At 34.7% G+C, this 21,695-nt stretch overlaps 2 protein-coding genes across 8 annotated transcripts in view; one reads left to right on the top strand and one right to left on the bottom strand.

The window, feature by feature from the left end:
• PIK3R4 (phosphoinositide-3-kinase regulatory subunit 4) overlaps window positions 1-21,695 on the bottom strand; it is a 67,782-nt gene that overhangs the window by 35,467 nt on the left and 10,620 nt on the right. For 4 of the 7 annotated variants that reach the window (XR_004986859.2, XM_036431502.2, XM_036431504.2 and 1 more), the window contains exons 3-9: window positions 20,203-20,336; window positions 17,609-18,191; window positions 13,656-13,790; window positions 11,359-11,580; window positions 9,253-9,426; window positions 3,358-3,503; window positions 1,954-2,157 (exon numbers count right to left, since the gene is read on the bottom strand). Coding sequence is in view for 6 of the 7 variants with exons in the window: in XM_036431502.2 (XP_036287395.1) it covers window positions 1,954-2,157; window positions 3,358-3,503; window positions 9,253-9,426; window positions 11,359-11,580; window positions 13,656-13,790; window positions 17,609-18,191; window positions 20,203-20,336 (1,598 nt within the window). In the remaining variant the exon portion in view is untranslated. The remainder of the gene's footprint in view (window positions 1-1,953; window positions 2,158-3,357; window positions 3,504-9,252; window positions 9,427-11,358; window positions 11,581-13,655; window positions 13,791-17,608; window positions 18,192-20,202; window positions 20,337-21,695) is intronic. The other 3 variants (XM_045579300.1, XM_036431506.2, XM_036431507.2) reach the window with 3 other exon arrangements.
• Window positions 10,280-10,909, top strand: LOC118715356 (U6 snRNA-associated Sm-like protein LSm3). The gene has a single exon (XM_036431508.1). It carries the CDS (start codon window positions 10,280-10,282, stop codon window positions 10,586-10,588), a length of 309 nt encoding a protein of 102 aa, XP_036287401.1. The 3' UTR covers window positions 10,589-10,909.

Raw genomic sequence — 21,695 nt, 5'->3', positions numbered from 1 at the left:
ACTTCTTGCCTTATTTTAAGAAACTGCCAAAACCAACCTCAACCTTCACAACCACCACCTTGATCAATCAACAGCCATCAACATAGAGACAAGACCCTCTAACAGCAAAAAAATTACAACTCACTTAAGGCTCTAATAATGCTTAGCATTTTTCAGCAACAAAGTCTTATTGTTATTATTTTTAAATATATTTTTATTGATTTCAGAGAGGGAGGAAGAGGGAGAGATAGAAACATCCATGATGAGAATCTTGGATCAGCTACCTCCTGCAAGTCCCCCACAAGGGATCAAGCCCACAACCCAGCTATGTGCCCTTGACCAGTATCATACCTGGGACCTTTCAGTTCGCAGGCCTACACTCTATCCACTGAGCCAAACTGGCTAGGGCAACAAAGTATTATTTAATTAAGGTGTGTACAGTATATATTTTTAGACATAATGCTACTGCACACTTAATAGATTACAGTGTAGATTACAGTGAACATAAATTTTATATACACTGAAAAAAAATAATAACTAGTGTGACTATCTTTATTGCAGTTATTTGCTTTACTGCAATGGTCTGGACTTAATCCACAGTGTCTCCAAGGAATGTCTGTACTGAACAATGTACACGAGAGAAAATTACCTGAGGCCGAGAAAGAACAATGAAAAAGGAATAAGCCAAACAATTCCCAAACCTCACTTAGGGGTAGGAATCATTCATGTTCCCACCAGCCAATGTAGAAAGATGTCTTACTACACAGAGCATCATGTCCTCAGAAGTCCTTAGTAGTTGGACTAAACTGGCCATTAACCAAAGACTGCTCTGAATCTGTCCTAACAAAGCTTAAAGGCAAGGCTTAATAGGATCAAACTGGTTACAATAATTTAAGTGTACAACAGAAGAAATCTAACACTATATAAAGAAATTCAACACCCAGCAACACAGAATTCCCAATTAAGAGACAAAGAAACTGGGTAGCTAAAGGTCAGAGATTGGAAGAGAACTTACAAATTATTTAGCTTCAATTTTATATCTTGTATATATGATATACAATCAAAAGTTATTAAAATAAAAATAATTTAAAAGTTTAAAATGTAAAGTATTTGTTACTTTCAAAATTAGGAGTGAAATCATTTGTATTCTGTATTAGAGTCCAACTAAATAGATACGAACAGAACAGGGAGCTCTTGTAGCTGAGACCTATCTAAACAGCCCTGCCATGTGTCATCTCCAGATGCTAAGTACTACTGAAAATTTGGGGTACAAATTCCAACTTCCATATGGGTAATGTTCCAAAAGTGTACTTTAAGACTATTATCTGGAACTCAACACATTTTCCCATAGAAACAATGGCAGGCTGGTCTACAAAGGCCTATTTTACCCATGATGTATTTCAAGTGTAGTTCTCTACAAACAAGCACTGTAGAACCCTAAGTAAAATAAATAATTAAATAAATAAATAAATAAATAAATAAATAAAATCTGTAGGAATATTCAGAATTCCCACTTGTAGAGGCTATGCACATGTCTTTTCCCTCTGTAGCCCTGATATTAGGAACAAGGACTCAATTCTGCTAGTAGTCCCAAAAAACTCAGGTACTGCAAGAACCAAAAAGAAGTGAAGGCAAGGAGATGAGCTGCACACGGACTTCTTCCTAAGTCCACACAAAACCTATGAAAGCTTCTCAGTCTTAGTTCCCTGTCCTTTGTTAGCTTTGGGAAGCAAGACAACACGATGTATAACATGAGCTTTGGAGTTAGACAGGTTTAGGTTTAAATCTCAGCTTTGAAATTTAATGAACTGTGTGAGCAGTCTGTATATATGTCTGTCTGTTTATATGTCTGTCTGTCTGTCTGTCTGTCTATCTATCTATCTATCTATCTATCTATCTGAGCAAGTCCTTACATGAGGATTTAAATAAAAGAAATTTGCATTTAAATGTAAGATTTCAGAAAGATGATACAACCTGTGACAGCAGTTTCTTCAGAAGCTGTGCTATGGCAGGATCCTCAGGTGGAGGGCAATCAAGAAGAGACCCATTCCGTTTTTTCTGACGCATGTGAAGATGTCTGAACAAGCTAGTAATATCTTTCGACCTCAAAGCATAATCAAATATAGAACGACTTACTGGCTCTTTTAAAACACTGAGTAAAACAAGTTTTCTTTCAATCTGTATCAAAAATAAATAAAAAGAATCAGTCAAAACTACAATATTTTGTTGTTATTTTGAAATTCAATACAATTTATGTAGAGTTAACACAGGTATTTATTTTCTAAAAAAATTCAAGACATGAACATTTGCAATTTTTGTCGAGAAGAAAAAGGACTACTCAAGACCTTTAAAGAGCTCATGTTTTTCTTCTTTTTATTGTTAGAATCTCAGTACACATCTGTATCTGTGATATTAGAAGACTAATAATAAATACCTATGCTAGAAAAGTCTAGAAAATGGCCAAAACCGGTTTGGCTCGGTGGATAGAGTGTCGGCCTACAGGCTGAAAGGTCCCAGGTTCGATTCCGGTCAAGGGCATGTGCCTTGGTTGTGGGTACATCCCCAATGGGGGTGTGAAGGAGGCAGCTGATCAATGTTTCTCTCTCATCGATGTTTCTGACTCTCTATCCCTCTCCCTTCCTCTCTGTAAAAAATCAATAAAATATTTTTTTTTTTTAAAGAAAGTCTAGAAAATGAAAAATGTTTTTTCTATATCCCAAAATGTCAGGTGACTTCCTAGATCTAAAATCACCTGCAGTTCATAGGCCTAACAGCCAAAGGTACTGATCCAGAAAAGATGTGCAATAGTCATGGGGATTCCCTGCAGCCATCAGGTTTTCCCAGTAGCTTCAATCACTTCTAAAAAATCACTGCTCTCTCATAGAGTTCATAAAATCCTGCTTTTCTCTTATCCCCAAGAACATTCTCCTTGTCAATGCATTTATAAAAATAATAATAATAATAATAATAAAAACACTATTAAGAGTAATCAAGAGGACTTTCTTTAGATATATTTAACAATCTGGTGAGTTGGCCAGTGGAAACCAGCATTAAAGGCTATCTTTTATCTAATCCAAAATGTAGAAAAATATAATTTATGAAACATCTTCTATATTTCACTCAAACTGCAGATGCTTTACAACATTACACATAAGAAAGAAAATACAGTATGAATTACTGGCTGCTATATTATGCATTACATGATACATAAGTGTCTCTTGAACGTTTCTCACCTTCATTAATTAGCTTGAAATGAATTTGAAAATGCCCTAGCCCAAATTAAATATTTAACATTTTAAATAAAAACAAAACTCTCTAAATTTTTTTAAAATGATTCAGTGTGGAGGGAGATTAATTTCCAAGTTGAAACATGCTTACCTGTATTATTGGTTGAGTAATATATGGGTCAAGGTAAGGCATCAGTTTACAATACACATCAGCTGTGTTTATTTGATGAGCTACCACTGTGATAAATCCCACAGCACCATAGCGTATCCATAGATTGGGATGACACAGAAACGGGGCTAAAGAAGAAAAATAATATATGGCTTAAACAATGTTCATAGTTTTAAACTATCAAGATAAATAAATTTTCATCTTATAAAACAACTGATGATAAAGATTATACCACATGTTACTATCAGGTGCCCTCACATACAATTATCCTGAGGCGTAAACTCAAACAAGTGAACATAAAACTCAGCAATACCATAAAAAAAATAAAAACAGTTACCTCCTACCCTAGCCAGTTTTGCTCAGTGATTAGAGCGTCTGACCACAGACTGAAGAATCCCAGGTTCGATTTTGGTCAAGAGAATATACCTCAGTTGCAGGCTCGATATCTGGCCCCAGTTGGGGGCATGCAGGAGGCAACCAATCAATCTCTCTCTCTCATATCCATATTTTTATCTCTCTGTCTGTCCCTCTCTTCTACTCTCTCAAAAAATAAGTAGAAAAAAAATCCTTGAGTGAGGATTAACAACAACAAAAAACATAGCTTCCTCCTTTCTGAGAATTTAAATTTATAGTAGTTTTTAGTCAGGCCTGAAGATGGGTGGGCATCTACTCATTTAAAAGACTGGATTAGAAACTATTAGAGACATAAAAAGGTCTCAACACTATATAGCAAACTATTACTCCCCCCTTCCATTTCCCTGAGGAAGTCCAAGGACATATCATCTACCACAAGAGAAGGCAACAAATAAGCCATCTCTTCTCCAAGCCATAGCATTATGATTAGGAAACAATTTCACCTGATATTCTTTTTACTGTAACAATTTGATTAAATCTTATATATTGCAAGGCATTATAAATGAAAACTACAAGGCAGAAAACATAATGCCCCTTCTTAAAGAGTTTAAAATATAAGATTAAACCAGAAAATTAAATGAATTCCTTTTCATCCCTTTTATTTTAACTATTTTGTGTACTACTACAATGAAAATCAGTGATTTCAACTAAATGAAGATTTAGAAAATTCAAACTTCTAAAAGCAAAAAAAAAAAAAAAGTATTAAATCTGAGCATGCAAAAACATCAGCATTTAGGGTAGGAATGGTAAATGTCTGGCCCTGCCAAGGCATTAGGGATGAGTTAATTAAACGTTTAAAATACAGCAGTCTAATTTTTAAGTTGATAATTTTGTACGGTCTGCAAATGACATTATAAATATCCAAATGGTCTTTGGCAAAAAAAAAGGTTCCCTACCCCTCCATGATTTAGAGTATATTAGTTTTGACCCTGGCTGGGTAGCTCAGTTGGTTAGAGCATCATCTCCATATGCCAAGGTTATGGGTTCAATCCCCAGGGCACATACAAGAAAGAATCAACCAATGAATGCATAAATAAGTGGAACAACAAATTAATGTTTCTCTCTCATTTTCGCTAATTGATAAATTTAATTGAAAATTAAATAAAAATATCTAGAAAATATTAACTTCATAAGAAATTCATGCCAATAGAAAAATAAGAACAATGTCATGTGCTAATAATACTTATACATAAAAAAGGAGAAATAATTGTTCAAAATATGTCTCCAACATTCTCCCATTCCAATTCTTTTAACTGCACATGGAGAAGGTTTTAATTATTTTGTAAGCATCCTGCAGCCTCTGATACATCCAACAGGGAGGACTGGTAATTTCCCTTTGACAACAGGGAAAATCAGGACTGGAAAAACACTGAAAAACCTCCAAACTGTAACTAAGACCAAAATGACTTGGCAGGAGTTGGGCACTGTGTGAGGTGGAATTATTGGTCCCAATTCTTTCCATTATCTGTTTTATATAACCATACTCTTGCCTTGTATTAATGGTTCTGGCTCAGTCATATTACCTGCTCTGGCGAATGGATGTTAACACAGAGGCTTGAAAAGCTAGGCTTGCTTTCTTGTACCTCTGCCATCACCCAAAACATAACCCCAGAATGAGACAGATGGATCACAGTCACCACAGTCTGGAGATGCAAAGCCAAAAGCATACAGCTTACAGATGCATAATGAAAAATTTACTGAAGCATTTACTGAGATTTTGTGGTTAATTGCTATATAGCATTATTATATCAATTAGTAGCTAATAGATACAAAGAACCTTAAACATTCAAAAAAAAAAAAAAACACCACACCAAGAAACCAGAATTAAAAGGATTTCCTAAAAACAGTGTACTCAATCTTTTCTCTACCCAAAGCATTCCAATTCTCAGGGGACAAGCATCAGGGAAGGTGAGTATTCAGAATATCTAAATGGAAGAGTACAGTTTTTGAAAGAGCTACCAAAAATATCATGATAATCACCATCACCACCACCACCACTATCCCCTTTAAAAATCACTACAAAGACTGACTATGCTAACAGAGAGATGTGTGCACTTTATCATTTGTTTTAAATAAGTGTTTCTATAATAAATTACAAAAAAAACCCTGCTTTTCTTTTAAATAGTTTAAAATGACAACAAATGATAGTTTACTTAAATTTTCTCAGCAAGTTTTCTTTTTCCACTTAGCTGGTCCTAAATTTAGTTTATTCTAAGGGAGTTCCCCATCCAAGAAGTTGTACCACTACACTGGATTTATTCTATACCTAAAGATAATAATTTGTTTTTATGCTAAATTAAAGATACATATGTACTCTATGTGTTCATCCTGTGATCAATGACTAGAAATAAAAGGTCCCAGAAAAACACTCTATAAAATTGAAGAGGGTAAAAAACTGTCTTTATGATGTTTTTACTTAAAAATTGATAGACATCCATTTTTCAGATAAATAAAATGCCAATTATAAGCTACATTATATAAAAAATAATTTTCAAATTAATCAATCAACAGAAGAAATGTGTTTATATGAAATCAGAATATACTAAGAGTACATATTTATATGCAGACCATATTAACTAAAGAGAACCAAAGGCAAAAGCAAGAAAAACTTAACCCTTGGGAAGTAATGCCACTCTTACAGAAGAAAAAAAGAAAGCACTGATATGAGAATTTAAAGACGAGAACGAGCAGGAAAATATTCCAGGCAGCAAGATATGCATGTTCACACAATACATCTTCTCATTAATATAGGTTGCCCAAAAACATGTATACACATTTTAAAAACTGATTGCTCAATTGATGTTTCTTTCTTTTCAGCCATACTAAGCTTTGAACAAAGGAAATCCATCCTAAAATGCTACTGGAAATCTGAAAACACAGTTGAAATACAAACAGCGCCTTTATAATTATTCAAAGTATATATACATTTCTGGGGACAGGTGACAAAAAAATTATCCAATGCTGTGGATTCTTTTAAATTTTGAAAATGAACAGTATGTTAATAAAGACTAACTTTATAATCATTCAAAGTATGTAGACATTTTGGGGGGCATCCTATATTATGATGAAAATGCATGCTTTCTATATCTGCCTACAATACACAGGATCAGAAATTCAAAATCGTTTTATTATAATATTAATATTTTTTTATTCTGCTAATAGTTCTTTTATAACATTTTTTTCATTGATTTCAGAGAGGAAGGGAGGGGGGGAGAGAGATAGAAACATCAATGATAAGAGAGAATCATCAATCAGCTGCCTCCTGCACGACCTACACAGGAGATCAAGCCTGCAATTCAGGCATGTGCTGTGACATGGAATCAAACTGTGATCTCCTGGTTCATAGGTCAACAATCAACCATGGAGCCAAGCCAGCCAGGCTAGTTTTTAATTTGTTTTTTAAATAAAGATAAAGAACCTCTTAAGATTCAACACTCTATAGCTCATACAAAAAATCAAAAATGTTTCAATATAATGGAGATTTTATTGTATTGCCAATACTCAACCATTTTCTATTAAATTTGAAATTATTTTTAACATAATCATCAAAAAACTCAAACCAAATTATAGTTATATACTGAAAGAATGATTTAAGATATTAGAGAATAAAATAAGCAACCTACATATTAAGTTTTTCATACAAAATTATTTTAAAGCCATATTCATGCCTTAAAATTCTCCAGAAGTCTTATATATCTTTACTAGCTTCTATCTAGTTTCCCAACAATGATCCAATTAAAAAATGGGCAATGGACCTAAATAGAACATTTTCAAAAGAAGACAGAAGGAAGGCCAAAAGGCACATGAAAACATGCTCAAAGTCACTAATTGTCCGAGAGATGCAAATCAAAACAACAATGCGGTACCATCTCACACATGTCAGAATGGCCAACATCAACAAGTCAACGAACGACAAGTGTTGGCGAGGTTGCGGAGAAAAAGGAACCCTCGTGCACTGCTGGTGGGAATGCAGACTGGTGCAACCACTGTGGAGAACAGTGTGGAATTTCCTCAAAAAACTGAAAATGAAACTCCCATTTGACCCAGTAATTCCACTTCTAGGAATATATCCCAAGAAACTAGAAACACCAATCAGAAAGGATATATGCACCCCTGTGTTCATAGCAGCACAATCTACAATAGCCAGAATTTGGAAACAGCCTAGGTGCCCGTCAGCAGATGATTGGATCCAAAAACTATGGTACATCTACACAATGGAATACTATGCTGCCATAAAAAAGAAGGAATTCTCATCATTTGCAGCAACCTGGATGGAATTGGAGAACATCATGCTGAGTGAAATAAGCCAATTAATGAAAGAGAAACACCACATGACCTCACTCATTTGTGGATGATAAAGAACATTATAAACTGATGAACCAAAAGATAGATATAGAGACAGTATATCAACAAGTAGACTGTCAAATTACAGCGGGGAGGGGAGGAAGATCTGGGGGAGATAATAGATCAACCGAAGGACTTTTATACATGCATATAAGTACAACCAATAGACACAAAACTCTGGGGAGGGAGGGGATGTTTGGGAAGGGGGGGGGGCAAAAAAAAATCAATAAAATATATTAAAAAATAAATTAATTAATTAAAAAATAAAATAAAATAAAAAATAAATAAATAATAACTCCTTTGTCTTTTTAATCTGAGGAGTTCCTCAAAAACAAACAAACAATTAACCAAGTCTAACCAATTTTAGTTTTCTATTAATTTTCCATGGCAAGGCATTTACAGCAATTAAATATTTTATCTAGAAGCAATATTCTAAGATTTCATGTCCTCTCTGAATAGAGCCAATTTGCAATTTTATTTTGATTATTTTCTTCAATTTCAACATGACTAGCAGTCCAGTGTCCAAAGCAAACCAAATTGACTCTTCAGAGCAGTTATAGACAAACGCTGTCCAGTGTTGCGCAGAATGTTGGCATGCACACGAAGGGTTACACGTTCAATTCTGGTCAAGGGCATAGAGTTGGGTTTCAGGTTGAATCCCCAGCCCTAATAGGGGCATGTGCAGGAGGCAACCAATCGATGTGTCTCTCTCCTCACATCAATGTCTCTGTCTCTGTCTCTCTCTGTTCTTTCCTCTCCTCCACTCTTTCTAAAAATCAATGGGAAAAATATCTTCAGTGATGATTAATTTAAAAAGCCAAATCATTTTTCAAGTATCACAAACATTACAAATGAAAACAAAGATTATTTCCCAACCCATACTGGAGAACCATATGATCCCATTTGCCTGCCCTTCTGCCTGTCTCTCACAAACATACAAGTATCCATGTTTAAGCATGTATATGTGTGTACATATTCAGACACATACACACACAATATGAGAATAAAGTAGAAAATCTGACTCTATATTGCCTAAATATTTTATAATGCTCTATCAATGTTTATTTCTCTTCCCATTTCCTAATTTTCCCAACCTAATCTTGAGAAACAGAAACTTACCAATATCACTGGCAAATTCGTAGACATGGGGTTTTTGCAGCAGCCCTAACTGGCACATACAGGTAAGGGCGTTAAGAGCTTTCACAATAACAAATTCCTCAGCATCACTAAGACCTTGTTGCAGCAGGGGTTTGAGAATTGAGGAGCTTTGCCAGCCAACATAGGCAGCAACACCTGAAAAAGAGAAGTAACATTACTTGATTTACATACTCTATACCTGGAAGTACAAATGGCACTAAGTAAAACGATAAAATTAATTGAAAACCAAATATTTGAAGCAATAATCAGGAAGACGACATTGCACTTCCTACCCAGCACAATAAATGAAAAGACTCACAACAAAATAAATGACCAAGAAATTCTGGAACACCGAGGGGGGGAGGGAAGGAGATCCTAGGAACTTATGAAAGGAAAAATATAGGAAAAGGAAAAAAAAGGAAAAAAACGAAAGAGAATGATTGGCTTTAGATTATCTTCAGCAACAATAGAGAGGCTAGAATACAACAAAGCAAGCAATTTCACAGCTTCTTTAAAGGTAGGAAATACCCTTTTCTCCAAAACATTCTACAGCAGCATTTGCAGAAGCATTAATACTATTGCCATATGAGTTTCTTTCCTTTTTTTACTTTTTAGGGAAATACACCCAAAAGTAAATTTTTAACAGCTACTTTCCCAGAATATAAGGTAACAAAATCTAAATCCTACAGCTTTCTGCTGCTACATGAGAGTTTGAATACTAGCAAAGCTTTCCAAAGTGTAAAAGAGTCTTTAAAACTTTTGAGTTAAACAGAAAGCTGTTACAATCATGTCCAAAATGATATAAAGAGGGTTAGTGAGTAATTATAATAACATGGTTTTAGCATATAACATTTCATAACTGACCAAATCTTAATTTTCTTTCTAATTAGAATGATTTTCAATCATAATTACATTTTAACTATTTTTTTTCTGATTGTAAAAGTTATGTTTGTTTACTATAAAAAAATTTGACAAATATAAAAAATATAAAGAAAACAATCACGGAAACATGGCGGACCACGTGGACCAGCAACAAACTACCAACACTGTCGAAGAACCCCTCAATCTTATCAGGCTCAGCCTGGATGAGCGAATTTATGTGAAAATGAGAAATGACAGGGAGCTTCGAGGTAGATTACATGCTTATGATCAACATTTAAATATGATATTGGGAGATGTGGAAGAAACTGTGACTACCATAGAAACTGATGAGGAAACATATGAAGAGAGATATAAATCAACAAAACGGAATATTCCAATGCTTTTTGTCTGGGGAGATGGTGTTGTCCTAGTTGCTCCTCCATTGAGAGTTGTTTGAAACAAAGAATATATCCTGTGTGGAAATTAGGAGACTTTATATGATTGCGTCTTTAAAGGTAGAAGATATTCAAAAGAGAAACCTGCGAAAATTTTGATATTAATAAATGACCAAGGAATCGTCTGCTCCTGAAATGAGTTTATGTGCACATAACACAAATTCTTAAGCTAAATAGCATTATTTTTCTCCAACCCTTCCAATAAATGTGATCCCTAAAATTGCAGCCCTATTTTTTAGGCGTTAATTTACTCCACTGTTTTTTCCAGACAATTTCTGATATTTTTAATTTAAATTAAATTTGTTGTTTTCTTTTTTTGTTTTGTTTTTTTTAAAAAAAGAAAACAATCACCTACAATCCCAGTCCTGTATGTAACCAATATTCACATCTTAGTATATATATTCCAATCTTTTGTATGAAGACATATAATTTATTGTTGTTATCTTTATACAACTAGAATCATACTTTAAATAGACCTACACTATAATTCAGTCACTTTAAAATAATATTTTACGATACTTTCCCAGGGCATTAAATATCATTTTAAAACAGTTTGTAATGACCATATGGTATTCCTTGATATGGATGTATCACAGTTTAATTAACTCATCCCTTGATGAACTAAGATACTCTTATCATCCAAAAACAGCAGGCAGACAGAAATACCAGGAACTCAATTCATTATTACTAAAATTTAGTAGTAACGTCACCTTTCAAATTGCATGTTTTGGAGAATTCAAAACCTTAAAGAGAAATTTAAAAAACAACATACCAACTATACTATCAAAAAAAGCTCCACGCAGATGCCAATCATTCTTATCATTCAGGAAAGTAATCATGTGAGACAATAAAACATCATTGGCTTTTTGACGTCCAAAAAATACACAGAGCCGAGTTATTCCATTTTCCATTAAGGTTTGTTTCACGATATTTTCAGGGTCACTTAGCAAAGTGACAACTTTCTGCTGGACCATTTCATGCAAAGCTTGGAGCTCTAAAAAAAAAAAAAAGTAGTAGTAAAACTAGAATCTATTATTTTTCCTTATACCAATACACAGTCTTCCTTCTTATTCCTTAGAGAAATGTATTACAGAAGCCACCATAGAAAGTCTATAATCACTACGTTTTTCCACTATTTAGAACCCTGAAGGATAGATGGAAAGCTGAAATATAAAACTGAAGAACATCCTAATAAGCTGACTTGACAAGCTTGACTACTATCTCACTAATTAAACAGCTCTACTTATGAGGCTTATGGGGAAAAGTATGGGAAGCACCAGAAAAGAGACCACACTGCTCCAATAAGATCAACTTAATCAAGGCCTTAAAAACACTAGACTGGTTCAGGATATAATCTGATGGTGCAGGACAGGCATTCTTTTTTAATTTTTAAAAAATATATATTTTATTGATTTTTTCTTTTTACAGAGAGGAAGGGAGAAGGATAAAGCTAAAAACATCAATGAGAGAGAAACATCGATCAGCTGCCTCCTGCACATCTACTCGGGATGTGCCTGCAACCAAGGTACATGCCCTTAACCGGAATCAAACCTGGGACCCTTCTGTCTGCAGGGTGACGCTCTATCCACTGAACCAAACCGGCTAGGGCAAGAGCAAGCATTCTTAAAGGCTGGATTAAATTTCAGAAGCAAACCTCAAGTCCTGTCAAGGCTTTGCAGAATCTGGCTACCACTCTGGCCTCAGCTCCTATCCACCCTTCTCTTATTTACTTGCTTATCTGTTTTCCCCTTACGAAAATGTAAACCTAAGAGCAAGGATCTTGCCTGTCTTAGGCACCACTGTATCCCTAGTGCTTAAAGCTGGCACAAAATTGCCTGATGCAGAGCTATCTTTGACAATTACCTGTTGACTACGTGATTAAGGGCAGAGGCCACTCCTATCGCATCCACTGTCAAGAAAAATGGAGGTCTGTATAATGTTCACATTAAGAAAAACTTCAGGTTAACTCCCCAAAAGTGTTGACACATAAATTCATTATATAAAAAGATCCAATTACATGGTTATAGAACATTGAACAGTATTATATTCTAGTTCCATGGAAAAAGTGGACATTTTCTTTCTGATATATTCTTAAGTTCAAAATTATTTGTCTGGAACTCCATATAATTAGCTGTCTTAAAAATTATGCTACTTTCTGCAATAGCCATTGCAGTTATCTGGAACATAATAATCTGAAAACTACACTTCTCTAGTTTTTCTCAACTAGAAACATCTTAGAACAGACCTAACCATATTATTTTACTTCTAAATATCTAACTCAATAAACATTAATGACAAGTCTATCTCCACTTTAATAAACCTATCTTTATTAGAAATTGTACGAATGTAAAGAAACTAAGACAGGTCCCGCCAGTGTGGCTCAGTGGTTGAGTGTTGACCTATGAACCAGGAAGTTCGATTCCCTATTAGGGCATATGCCCAGGAGGGGGCTCCATTCCCAGTAAGGGGCATGCAGGAGGCAGCCAATCAATGATTCTCTCTTATCATTGATGTTTCTATCTCTCTCTCCCTCTCAGTTCCTCTTTGAAATCAATAATCAATATGCATATATTATATATTTTTAAGTGGCTCTTTAAAAATAAAAAATAAAAAGACCCCTGACCTCAAAGAGTTTATCATATCTGTCGCTTTACAGTAAAATGTGTGGGTCTTAATATGTTAATCATAGATATAAAATAAACACAAGCTTATGATTAAGAATACACAGGATATGCTCACATAAGGAGAAAGGGTTTAGATTCTTTAGCTCTGATGTTGCCAATGCTTTTTTTTTTAATCACATAATTCAGCTAGCTTTATTATTGACACAAATCAATTCTGGCTGAAAAACAACTGAGCTTAGAATCTGCAGCAACAAGCTGATCATTTTCTGGCTAGATAAGTATCTTAGAATAGAGAGAACAACCAGAAACCAGGAACCCTTCCTAACTATAGATCTGGTATTTTTCACCTTACATGAAAATTAGAAATGATGATAAGCTCCAAGTTCACATTAGCAATTCATTCTATAATAAGTAATAGGAAATCTGGAACAGAGAATCATATTACCTGTGTCATAATTTCCATTGGGATGTGCAACTTCATCTATTTCTTCACTATTTGGGTCATTTTCCATATTGAGATTTTTTAACTGTACTAATTCCAGGAATCTCAAAGCTGTTTCTGCCAGCAGAGCTATGTTTTCTATAAAAGGAAGAAAAATTATAATTATCTTCTTAAATCTCTGTAATGTTTATAACTTTTCCTCCCTAACGCTTTATATATAAAATAATAATCATAAAACTAAGGAGGAAAAGTAAATTTAGCTTAACAAAATCATATTTTAGTAACTAATTTTAAAACCTACAACTATTTCTAAACTATCCTATATAATAAAAGGCTAATATAATAAAAGGCTAATACGCAAACTGACCGAACTGTGGAACAGCCAGTCACTATGACATGTACTGAACACCAGGGGGCAGGAGGCAGATGCTCAACACAGGAGCTGCCCCTGGTGATCAGTACACTCCCACAGGAGTGGTGCTGCTCAGCCAGAAGCCAGGCTCACAGTTGATGAGCACAGCAACAGTGGTGGGAGCCACTCCTGCCTCTGCAGCAGCTCTAAGGATGTCTGACTGACTGATGGCTTAGGCTAGCTCCCGGGCTTAAGCATCATTTGGAAATCCCCCAAGGACTCCTGGACTGCAAGAGGGCGCAGGCCAGGTTGAGGAACCCCACCCCAAGAGCACAAATCTCATGCATCAGGCCTCTAGTGTTTTAATATTGAACATAGGTATCTTTTAAAAAGGCAAAAATAACCCAAATCACAGCACTGAAATCTATTGAGAGGAAAAAAAAAAAATCCTTTCAGAGTCCCACCCTTTAAACAGTATTTTGACATTTGACTAACAAATATTCACATGGGAATAACAGATAAAGCTGGGCTTTGGAATCACACAGACCTTGGCTCAAATCTCTACCCTGCCACTTACTAGGTGGCTGCTTAACCAATCTGAGCTTCAGCTTCTTCACACATAAACGAGTCACATCTATTTCAAAGAGCCATTACCAAATTGAATCAATCACTGTTGGACCGCTTCACAAGTGATACTCTTAAGCAACCAAAGTGTGAGACTGTTTGCCACACTTCTGCAGTTGTCTATATTTTCTTCTCTCTCTCTGGTAATCTAGTAAAACTATCTGATACTCCTCACCACTGTGAAAGTATCTACTCGAGTTCTGCTGTCATATTTGCTATTAATTATATCTCCTCTACTGCTTATATCATCTTCCTTCCATTTTTACTACTGTTTCTATCCTCCTTTCTCTACTACTTCTGTGCTTCTTAGCTTAACTCTGTACTCTTCCATCTTTGCAGTAAATAGCACTGAACATAAAGTTTAACTACTTTATTTTCAATCTGACACTCACTTTCTCTTTAACTTTTTACATTTCTAAAACTGAGATGCACCTCATAATATTTGAGATTTTTCAGTCTACTAAATGCAGTGATTCCATACACCTCTCCCAGGTTCAACATTGTTCTGAATAGAAAAGAAATTTACCCTCAGTAACCAAGATATTAATACTCTGCAATGCTTGCTCACCCTAAAGATGGAGAAATTTATAATAAATTCTAGATGAATATCCCCACTTCAATTAACACATCTTTATTAGGAAAAGTCTCTTATTTTTCTGAACCTCTAAAGTCTAAGTTATGCTTATTTCCCCATTGAAGTTTATAAACCACAATGTAGTATTTGAAAGTTGACATAAGATACAAATCTATACCAACATCTCTGAGCTTAAAAAATAATAATGTAAAAGAAATTTACAAATTTTAAACTTTTCATTACTAACATGTGTAGTTTAATTATACTTAACCATACAAGTTCAAACAGACCTCTAGTTCTATTAAAAAAGGTAGCTTTGTCCTGCACTAAGGCGCCATCGTGAAGGAACACTGCAAGGTACTGGCACTGTCCCTGGGTTATCATGGACTCCCATCATAAAAACCCAAAAGACCAAAGAAAAACAGATTGCTTCAAAATCAAGGTCTAGACCAGTAACTCTGAGAAGCGAGGAAGAATTAGACCAGAAATATTGGCTCATGTTTTTTAGACTCTCTCATTCCCAATTTCCCCACTGGTAGAATGAAAGAATATTAACAGTCACTGCTCAAGGTTTTTTGCAAGGGGTAGTTGTGAAAGACATACAGATCTTAGAATCTAAAATCTAACTTAGAATCTATATATCTCTTTCAACTAACCCTTGCAACAAGTCTGAACAATAGATACCCTGACACACAGCAGGTTTTTTCAATAAATAGCATTATTTTTATGCTATGACTATTAGTAATTGACTGTCAATGTGTTAATATGGCACCTACACAACAAAACCTTATCTATTTAACACAATTAAAGAACAGACTAAGATCCCCTGGGTCAGTGGTCACAAACACATTAGTCAACAGAGCCAAATATCAACAGTACAACGATTGAAATTTCTTTTGAGAGCCAAATTTTTTAAACTTAAACTTCTTCTAACGCCACTTCTTCAAAATAGACTCGCCCAAGCCGTGATAATTTGTGGAAGAGCCACACTCAAGGGGCCAAAGAGCCACATGTGGCTCATGAGCCACAATCTGCCGACTACAGCCCTGGGTCAAAAGTAGGACATGAAACCCTAAAGATACAGCTTGTTTTTAAAACCTAAAAACTGTTATTTATTTTTATCTGGCTCAATTGTTTATATTTACCAAGTGAATCAGAAATATGCCTTGTGACAAATGATAAACTCAGATATATCTTAAAGAAATCCTTCATTTTCTAGCCCTGAAACTTATACCTATACAGTTATGGAAACCAGAAACCATACATAAGTAAATAGGCTGATGGATAAATAAAAAAAAATAAATAAATAAAATAAAATAAAATAAAATAAAATAAAAAAATAAAATAAAAATAAAATAAAATAAAAAAAAATATATATATATATATATAAAGAAACCCAACAACCACCAATCACTTTTTGGATGTGCCTAGTATATAAGGCCAGCATCCAAAGACCATTTTTCACATGTTCCATTAAAACACTAATAGGCGCCCTGGCTGGGTGGCTTAATTGGTTGGAGCACTTTTCCATACACCAAAAGGTGGGGGGTTCAATCCCAAGACAAGTAAGGGAGGCAACCTAGGATGTTTTCTCCCCCCACCCCACCCCCCATTCTTCTCTCTAAAACTAAAGAAACATACTCTCAGGTTAGGATTAAAAACATCTGTAAGATGTTTCCTAAGCAAGCATCTTTCAGCAAATATTATCACCACTTGCTTCGTACTTCAAAAAAGAATTCCTGATTTCCATTAAGATTACATTTTAGAAGTAAATTATGGAATTATGTGCATGTTTCAATCGCATTTCCATGCAGTAACAAGCATTCAGAATTTAGGGAGCTAAAAACATGAATCTGTATCACTTGATTTTATGAGAATTACAAGTAAACATGCAGGTGTAACATACTTCACCACAAAGAAGCCATACATCCTAAGCACTATAGTAACTGAAAGGATATTAAATTCAGTAAGTAAGGCTAGATTTTTTCAACACCAAAGTACCCAGCAAAATAAATCTTTTCAACAATAAATCACTGCATATCCTAAAATTGATATTCAAACAGCTTATTTGTTCAGAGAAACTTTATAAAGGCCTAAAGACATACCCAGAAGCACATATTTGTAAACATTAGTCTCCCTTCAAAGTAAATATAATACTCCCAGTAAAAGCACAAGATTCTGTATTACATACTTTTTACTAGCTAATTCTGATCATTTCAAAAATGAGAGTACACACAAAAGTTGAATCCCAGGTACAGATTAGCTATAAATATTACTATAATGTACACAAATAGTTCAGGGACTGAAGGTCATTCTCATAATTCCCAAAGAAATCAGAAAAACAAGAGGTATTAGTCATTAACTTCAAAAATATGAGTAGCTATTACTTAGACAATAATCTCTTACCAGCATAGGCTAGTCTGACAATAGTAGCATCATCTTGGGCCAAGTGGGCTATGCCCGGCAGAATATATTCCGGATAGATATTGACATCATTGCGAGGAACCTCTTTGACAAGAGCTAGAACTTTAGTCAATGTCCTCAAAGCTTCAGCCCTCACTCTAGGAACAGAGTCATTGCTGAAATGCAAAAGATATGGAGTAATGCGATCCAAAAGAATTTCTACACTTAATCGTGGAGCCAAATGGAGAATAAGTTCCAAAGCAGCAAGTTTGGAGTCACAGTATTTAAGAGTCTGTAGACAGGAGGTTATAACGGACACCAAGATGACCAGCCCATTTTCCTTAGGCTCTCCTTCAGCTTTTTCCGGCAGATCATGTCCACAGAGATTGTGAATAATGTTGCCCAAATCCTTCCGTATGACCAGAATACGCTCATCTGCAGAAAGAAATGTTTCCTTGGCAAACTGGGCCATGTAGGGCTGAAGGAAAGTGTAAAATATTTCAGGAAAGGCATTGCCACGCTGCTGCTTTAAGTAATCTTCTGCCTCTAACCGTTTATCTGGTTCACGGTGAATCATCTGAGTCACCTATCCAAGGGGAGAAAGAGTAAAAAATAGATTTAAGAATAGCAAATTAAGTTAATGAAAAGCTATAAGGGCATCTTAACCATGATTTAAAGGATTTGTGAAGTAATTCTGACTCTTCTCAATCTTTTCCATTCAAATTACTTTCAGAACCTAACAAGTAATATGTGACTCTACTACTGTCCTAAAAAGCAACAAGAAATTACATACTAACATATTACAAATGACCCAGACACATAAAGAGGAGATGAATTCTGTTTAACATTCCCCATTTATTAAGACAGAAGAGTAATGTACTGCTGCCCACAACTCAAGAATTCTTAAAACTTTTTCTGAGCAAGGAATGTCACTGAGAATCCGAGAAAGCAATGGGATTTTCTTCAGAGAAAAAGATATACACACAAATTTTGCATACAAAATTACACACAATTCTGAAAAGAATTACAGGTCCCCTAAAACCTATTTATATACTACAGTTCTGGTTTAGAGACTTATTTACAGAAGCTTAAGGAAATACCTAGTTTAAGTGTAGCACTAGGATCTGTTCACAAAGGGAATAAGTGGTTTAAACTTTTCAAGTAGTGTAAAAGAAGTGTTAAATCCTGCTAACACTAAAAATAATAAACCTTATTTGAATTTATCTTATGTTTTCTAGCATCATAAGAACATTTTTTTTCAATATACAGAGCACAGTTTAATCTTTCCTAGACCATTACACTGTATTAGCCATTACCCAAATATTCAAAATATCATATACATATATTTAGTTATTTGAGCTTTCTGTTGAAGAGCCTCATATTGAACTTGGGGGGATAAAATATACTATAAATAAGGAAAAGTGATCTAATAGAATTACTATGACATTTAGGTTAAGCTTTAAAGATTAAACAATTCACTCCTTTCACACTTAAGAAAATGTAGGGCAAAATTCATGCCAGTGTAACGTGATGAATGAATGCCACATCCAAAGACATACTAGCCAAATATACCAAAACTCCTAATCCAGCTGAGCTAAACATGAGCAAAATTAGTTTCCTTCATCTAAAGCATATTTTTTTTAGTATTTGCTATTTGTAAGAGAAATTAAAATATATAGTTCCCTACCTTAATAAAGGATATTTTAAATACACCATATCCTTTCCATGACTCAGTCATCATAAGCATCAGTTCCTATACTGACTGACTGACTTTAAAAAGATCCCCTCAAACAGTAATATGGATATACGGCTTATATGACCTCCCACAGAATTCCTCATATCTGTTCTGCTATACTAATTTGTGATTCTACATCTTCCCTTCCAGAACTGCCCTCAGGGCCAAGGGTAGTATATATAAAATTAGTAGCTTCCATATGAAATGGCCTTATACTGCTGCATTATATTCAAGTTGATGTTTCCTGTCTTCTTCATATCTTACTAGCAAGCTCTGGCCTGGACAACTTCTCTAACCCCCAGGAGGCACTGCCTTACCTCCACCTAAATCCATCCAAAGCAAAGCTAAAGATTATAATGGGAAGAGGTATCTGTGTGAGTTTCAGTGTGAGTTTCAGCGCACATATAAAAAAATAAGTCAAGCCCTGACCAGTTTGGCTCAGTGGATAGAGTGTAGGCCTGCGGACTCAAGGGTCCCAGGTTCAATTCTGGTCAAGGGCATGTACCTTGGTTTCGGGCACATGCCCTATAGGGGGTGTGCAAGAGGCAGCTGATAAATGTTTCTCTTTCATGGATGTTTCTAACTCTCTATTCCTCTCCCTTCCTTTCTGTAAAAAAAAAAAAAAAAAATCAATAAAATATATATATTTTTTAAAAATCAGTCAAAGGAGCTCTGTGTCTGGGAAAGAGGGTGAGGCAATTGTACATTCCTCCCTAATAAAGTAAAAACCATAAGGTAATTATATTAGTCTATAGGGCTTTATTGCTTTGTTCTAAATATATAACATTTTAGAGAATGGACTAATGCAAAAGAACACAATTCTATTAAATTCTTTATGGCCAAATATTTGTAGCATAGTTACCAAATCTCTGATACTTCGATCTTCAATTTTATTTAGCACTTGTTCAGGGAAAAACTGTCCATTTCTATAAGCCAAAAGTTGAGAGAGATCAAATAATGGTACACCTTCTGTAAAAAGTTCAGCTATCACACAACCTGGAAAATAGCAGATATAATTCCATTAAAAATGAAATGCAAGAAATCATTAATATAGATCGAGAATTCAGAGAATTCATAAAACTGAAAATGTGAAACCAAGTAAACTTAATTATAAATGTTAATGCAATATACAATAATTAATCAAGATAGGGAAAATGTCTATTGCCTAATCATCAATTTCAAAATGTGTAACATCAAAAAGGCCCATTTTATTTTTGTCCCCCTTTAAAAAAAACAAATAAAATTACTTACTAGTTCTATAATTTTAAATGAATGGGCACATATAATGTACACAGCATACATTTAGAAATAGATAAGAGTAAAAGCTACAAGAAATACACTGGGGTCCTTTTAAGTATGGATTTATAAAAATTAAATTCAAAAGGAATTACTGAGGAATCATAGTTTATTTATTCATTGAACTAAAATTGGGTTTTCTTCGGCTCCCAGAGTACATGAAACAGATAAAATCCCTGCCCTCATAAAGCTTTCATTATAGGAAGGGAGACATAAAATAAACCAGTGAACAAAAACAATTATAAAATGAGAAGTGTGGCTGTTAGAAAGAAGAGATAACCCAATCATATTGCATTTATGTAATCTTCTATAGGGAATTAAAAAAAAAACTATCCACATTCAAAAAGGACAAGAAGTTTCACTGAATCACTGTATAACACACATTTAACAGTTCCTTTTTAAATTACTGATTTCAGAGATGAAGGGAGAAAGAAAGAAACATCAGTGATGAGAATTATTGATCGTCTGCCTCCTGCAGGCCCTCTACTGAGAATAGAGCCTGCACATTTAACAATTCTTAAAGAGATCCTTACATAGCATTAGCGCACAGCCTTTGCATTTGCTGGTCTTTCTGCCTAAAATTTCCCAAGTATACACATGGCTTATCCCTCTACCTCCTTCAGATCTTTAATTACATATCACTTAAGCAGTGAGGCCTGCCTTTACCATCCAGTTTAGGCCACAACTACAACTACCTCACACTCCACATCTGGCACATTCCTTTCCCTGTTTATCCCACAGCATCAACTGCCAAGTTATATATTTAATGTATTCATTTCTTTAGTATCTATATGCCCACTAGAAAGCAAACTCCATGAGGAAGGGATTTTTGTCTATTTTGTTCATTGAAAAATCCCCAGCAATTAAGACAATTCCTGAGACATAATAAACACTCAAAACATTTCATTAATTTCTACCTATATAGTGTCAAGTTTTAGACTAAAAGGCTTAAAAATAGCTATTACAAATGTCATAACCAAGAAGGAAATAGAATTGAACAACACTATGAACCAACTGGATCTAACAGAAATCAAAGGAACACTCCACCCAACAAAAGAA

The sequence above is a fragment of the Pipistrellus kuhlii genome, unplaced genomic scaffold (genome assembly GCF_014108245.1).
Source record: "Pipistrellus kuhlii isolate mPipKuh1 unplaced genomic scaffold, mPipKuh1.p scaffold_m20_p_11, whole genome shotgun sequence".
Lineage (NCBI taxonomy): Eukaryota > Metazoa > Chordata > Mammalia > Chiroptera > Vespertilionidae > Pipistrellus > Pipistrellus kuhlii.
The sequence above is the reverse complement of the archived record's forward strand: the minus strand, read 5'-3'. Positions and strand labels throughout refer to the sequence as shown.